The 5,853-nt window shown below is 37.1% G+C and overlaps 1 protein-coding gene across 1 annotated transcript; it reads right to left on the bottom strand.

Moving 5' to 3' along the window:
• Positions 1 to 3,020: 3,020 nt before the first annotated feature.
• On the bottom strand, positions 3,021 to 5,076 carry LOC104085428 (vacuolar protein sorting-associated protein IST1-like). The gene is made up of 5 exons (XM_009589446.4): positions 4,842 to 5,076; positions 4,609 to 4,741; positions 4,344 to 4,447; positions 3,898 to 4,042; positions 3,021 to 3,814 (listed from the first exon to the last, which is right to left on the bottom strand). The coding sequence occupies exons 1-5, from the start codon at positions 4,880 to 4,882 to the stop codon at positions 3,182 to 3,184; spliced, it is 1,056 nt and encodes a 351-aa protein (XP_009587741.1). The 5' UTR covers positions 4,883 to 5,076; the 3' UTR covers positions 3,021 to 3,181.
• Between the last annotated feature and the right edge of the window lie 777 nt (positions 5,077 to 5,853).

Raw genomic sequence — 5,853 nt, 5'->3', positions numbered from 1 at the left:
GCGAGCAGACGTACCCGTCGTCTGAATCACACCATGCTCCGGCGTCCATTGTGGTAGATAAAATAGTGTGTGCTTGTGATCTGAAAGTGTTTTGACTTTTTGTGACTCAGTTTTGTAGCATGAAACAAAGTGGTGCACTACTGCTACTTATATATAAAGCAGAATGATGTCTAATAGACTAATATACGTTCCTACTGTCCACAGTGTCCAGTGTCCGGTCTGGTGTAAAATGGTTCAATAGGTGAACCGGCACGTGACATGTTCAAGGATAAACTAGTCATTTACAATAGGGTTGTATTGCTTCTTTGTCTTTGTTTCTTTTCTTTTTACATTAAAAACATCTAATAATCATTGAAATTAAAATTTACTAGATTGTTTGTACTTATTGAGGCGGACCCAAGATTTGAAAGTCATGAGTGTCCTTTTGCATTCAATTAAAATCTGTTTTTGTATATAAGATGTTACTATTTACTAAAGACATATACATGTATACATAGAATTTTTGTCGAACTTTTTGAGTGTCGTGACCCTTATCTCTGTAACATTAGGTCCGCCATAGGTCAGACAATATTCATGGAGGTAGAATTATATTGAATTGGATCGTTGCCTTTTATTACTATTACTCCCCTAGAGTGTTCGTCCCTTTGTTTTTTCATTTTGTAAAAATTCAAATAAAACTAAATAAATATAGAAGGTTTGTAAAGTAGTTCCTACTAGTTTGAGATTGATTCAAAGATAACGTGGTCATAGTATTATCATGTTAACAAGATTTCCTAGGGATTCAATTATCTCATCAATATTCATGCTATAGTATGAACTGTCTGACTTGAAGAAAGTTTGGCGAAAAAACTTGTTATCAAGTTTTCGATGTGTTTTTCCCATTAGAGTGACACACTCTGGCAGTATTTTCAGCAAGTACAATCCACATAAATTTTCCGCCGGGCCAACGACATTGAAAGGCAAAGAACAAGTTAAATAGCACCTCTCCGTCAAAATTTGGTCTGTGTTACACCTTGAAACTATAACACAGCCAAACGAAGAGTGAACAAGTGGTTGGAATCTTAAAGACTTTAAGAGGTCCAGATTAGCAGATCGATATGTCAAATTTCAAAAGCCACTGATTCCACAGCCTTGTTTATCTTCAATTCTTCATCCATACTTGGCCAACGCCTAATATGCACAAAACCAAGACCCTATCGATCACTCACTAGCCACTAGAATAGCTAAAGAGGAAAAGACAATCCCAGTCGTCACCAGTCCCTATCTGTTATAACTGTCAATCATTATAATTTAAGTTTCTTTTTAATAGATGCACTTTTCCACTGGAGATCCCAAGATCTAGGTTCAAAGAGATCAAACAAAGTCATTAATGACGGTTCAACATTGTCAAATAAAATTTTAGTCCATTCTCGTGATGAGACAATGTTCAGTACCAAGGATAAAGCATTAAGGCTTTTTAATGATTTCTAAATTTGATACGGGGTATATCAAATAGTGTATCTACAGGATGACACGTTTAGGAATCACCTATTTAAGTGTGAAGTGTGAGCCGCTTCAAGGAGAACTTTGTAAGGCCAGTTCTCTACGCACTTATGAAACCAGGCGGTGTTCATGGCTGAAACGAACACAACAATGAGAACCAAAGACGGTTAAGGGTTGATTGTGTGACTTATGGTTGTCTAGGTATACACCAAAGATCGACGGTTCAAAGATATCAAATCTACCGATTGACCGAGTATATCCGACATAAGTTTACTACGGAAAGTTCAAAGGGAAACCTACTTATCCAGATGCGATTAATCCTTGCTTGTAAATCACACAGTTTTTCCATGCATACTTCCGTGATATAGCCATTCCCCATTCATGTGGGGGATTGTTGAGGTTTTGTTTTTAAGATGAAATAGTCTTAAAATTAGGGTGAATGGGAAATGGAGGAAAAATGAAATTTTGAGTAAAATTTTAAGTTTCCCCCTCTTGACAATGAGACATTGTCCCATATTGGAAGAGGAAGAGATTTTTGGTGGGTATATAGATAATTGCTCTTCTTGCAGCTCTTAAAGAGTTAAGAAGAAAGCAAGCCTCGCGCCGTCATCGTCGTCGCTCGCTCGGCTTCGGCTTCGGCTTTTATTTGTTAATAGTAAATATTAATGTAAGATTATCCGCATTTGTAACGGATATTTTCCAATCCGTGTATTGACCACAAGGCAGCCGCCTAATGCTCTTGCTCCACAAACAAGCTAATGCTTGCTCCACCATGGAGGGTGGACAATTGTTCTTCTTCAACACTGGCTGCTATATATATGTGCAGCAGCTGTTGAAGAAAGACACACACAACACACAATACACAAGACACAAATCGCTCAATAGATTTGGTTATACATTGCACTCCTTCCTCTCAGCATTTCCATACGATTTTCTGAGTTTCTACTCCTTCGTTCTGCATTGTTTTTAACTTCAAATAAAGCAACTGTAAGTGTGATTTGCTACCGAACTTTGTGTTCGCTGAAACACTGGGGTTTGAAGTACCGCTACACCAGTGTGTGATTCGTTCTATCCTGGGAGGAAATAATCCATTACCTTGGGTACTAGGAGGGATTAAATTCCTTAAGGAAACACTGTGAATTCAGTGGGCTCGAATTAATTACTGTTTCATTACGTTAACTTATATTTTGCAGAATTATTATTTACAAATACAATAATATTGGCGGGACTAACAAAACTTCCAAAGAGTTAAAGAATTATAGTAATAGATTCCTTATTTCTGCAGGATATCCAACAAAAGAACCAGTAAGAAAAACATCAGCCATAAAACTGATGTTTTAACTATCTCAGGGTAACAGTTCTAATGGGCAACTGCTACACTGAAAATGTCTGACAAAAATTTTATATGAAACTTTTTCTCTGTGAAAAGATTAGAAAAATGTTAACAAAATCTTCTGTATGCGACGCCACTGCTAGAAACTTGTGATGGACTAAGATTAGGACTCATGAATAGAGAGTCAACTACTCAACATAAATGCTTTATCTAATGAGCTATTTACAATGAAATGATTTAATAACTGTCGGGAGTTATATACACTGTATCAACTCTTAACATGTATACAAAGAATACGATAAAACAAAAATTTAAGAAGATTGGCCGAGGAATGGAACAGTAATCCAGCTTGTCCTAACTACAAAGTCATTCTTTTGATTTCCCACTGAGATCCGCCAGGCGAGCAACTACCTCATCGTAGTTTGGTACCTTAGGATGAAGCCCATTTGGACCAAACATATCAGGTTGAAAAGAATTTGCTCGAGTGTGCCCTTTCATTAGCTCAGCTGGACTTATTTGTTCCAATTCAACTGGAAGGGATGCTGTTCTGCCTGAAGGACCATCTCGAGTTCTCTGCCTCGGGACTTCATCTTTTGCATTTGTTATGCTATGGTTTTCATGTCCTGAATTTTTATCACCAGACTGTGGCTCCACATGTTTCCTTCTAACCGATTTTGGTTTTGTCTTAGCCTCTTCAACTGCTTCGACGTGTCCATTGTATTCTACTTTGGCCACATGAGCACAACTAAGAGAAGAATCGGAGCTGCTTTCTGTTGTGTTCACTCTTGATTTGGTATGATGATGCCTTGCATTCTCATGATTGAATGTAGCAGCTTCAGATTCTTTATTTTGACCTGATTCAGACATGTGCTCTTGTTCATATAGCTCCTGTTGTAAAGCTTTTGAATTCCATTCTATACCAGATTCTGTTGCTATATCTTGCATTAACTGTACCTTCATATCCTTTTTATGTGGTACTGGCTTTAATTTTTCAGCAAACTGTCAAGAAAAAGGAGGAAATAGGAATCACATGAGAAAGTTAATGCATGAATATTATCTGCTGCTGAAGAAATGAGTACTACCTGTTTACTGACATAAAATTCAAGGGAATTTCCATATCTCTCAGAAAATATCGTTCTGAGTTGACGTAATTCAGGCAGGTCCGCTAGTCTTGCTGCTGCAAACATCAAAGATGCCACAGCTTCCCTGCAATTCTCAGGGCATTCCCTAAAAGATGGATAACATATTAACTTGTCTTCACTACACACAATATAAAAGGGCAGCCCGGTGCACAAGGCATCCCGCGTTCATGCGGGGTTTGGGGAAGGGCCAAGGGGTGTGATATAGACAGCCTACCCTGATGCAAGAATTAGTGGCTGCTTTCGCGGCTCGAACCCGTGACCTATAGGTCACACAGAGACAACTTTACCGTTGGTCTAATGCTCTCCTTCTTCAGTACACACAATATAATTAACCATTTATGTTTTCTATTCTTATGAGACACCAAATAAAATAATGTAAGATTTACCTCTGTTGAATCATGGTTTCAAGGTGACTAAAGACATGGTCACAATATTGCTCCAAGATATCATAACAGCTCAAGAGATTCAGCTCAACTAGAAGGCCTTCAGTCTGTTGCATTAAAACAAAATCTGTAAAGCTTTCCATTTGATCGCTCGCCTTGTCCACATTATCATGCAAAAGGAATATTATTGACAAGTCTTTAAACAATTTCCAGATTCAGACTTATAGGAGTTTTATTGAATAAATGATGTAGAATATTTGGGAATTACCCTGTCGTAGGCATTGACATCCAATCCAGATTTAAGAAGGTCGGCTATATCATTCTTCAAGTATTTCTGCATTGCATTTCTCTTCTTCCTTACCATTTCGATTCGAGTTTTCATCTGCCTGATTGTAGACTTGCTGTACCAGAGAATTCCCAAAAGAATATGAGAACATTTAATAGGCAAACAAAAAGTAACTTTCTTAATTTGAAAATAATCAAAACAGAGATCATTCTTACCATTTGGAGTAAAACTTATTTCTCTTCCACGAGTCCAACATTTTGAATTTTCTTTAGTACGCGCCTAGGAGGTTACAATATTATAATGACAAGGATACAATTATTATGATCCAAATGCATCTCAATCGCGCAAGAATCAACATGGAAAGCCGATCATAAGGAAAGAAAAGAAAACTAACTCCTTTGTTAGGACAAGAAAAAAAGAAACCTTTATATATGAAGGAGACAAGAACGTAATCTCGAGTTTAGGAGAAGCTCATATATTAAGGAGTTACTATAATTTAGAATCTAAATCGCCATAAAAGAAGTGGAAGAAAAATATTAGTCCAGCTATATTCTATGGGGTCTTGTCGGATAACGGACAATGCAGTGGTTTTACTGTGATTCCCTTGTTATTCCACGTGTGTGTTGCCGGTTGTGGACGAAGGGGAAGGGTAGTATGGTAAATCTATAGGCCCAATGAAATACGTAGTTGGCGGGTTTACATGGGATTTGATAGACGGGGAGTGCAAACCGCGGGAGACGAACCGTTGAGGATCAGCTCCTCTTTCACGGTTTCACCTTCCAACCTTAAATGTTCTTTTTTTTTAATTATATTTTTTTCTATATTTTTCTTTCTTTTTTTTCTCTTTTACTTTGGGGTGAGTTGCTGTGAATAGTGCTTTACCACTGCAACTGTAGCGATCTTTAGAGGCTCATCCAACATTTTAATTTGATGGATCCAATTTTTATATTTTACTACTGAACTCATTGCACATTAAAAATTATGGGTTTAGAATGTACTACAATATTTATTAAGATTTTGATGATATATATATATATATATATATATATATATATATATATATATATATAAAAGCCACGTATAAAATTATGGGTTGAACTTGTAGCCCGTGAACTATATCTGCCTCTCGCGATCTTATCCTTCCAAAACCTCGAACAGCTAGCCTTGAGCCCTTAACTCATACTTAGAGCCCGTTTGGATTGTCTTAAAAAAAGTTATTTTTCAGCA

This window comes from Nicotiana tomentosiformis, chromosome 6 (genome assembly GCF_000390325.3).
Source record: "Nicotiana tomentosiformis chromosome 6, ASM39032v3, whole genome shotgun sequence".
In the NCBI taxonomy this organism is placed as follows: domain Eukaryota; kingdom Viridiplantae; phylum Streptophyta; class Magnoliopsida; order Solanales; family Solanaceae; genus Nicotiana; species Nicotiana tomentosiformis.
This window is presented reverse-complemented; position numbering and strand designations above follow the sequence as displayed.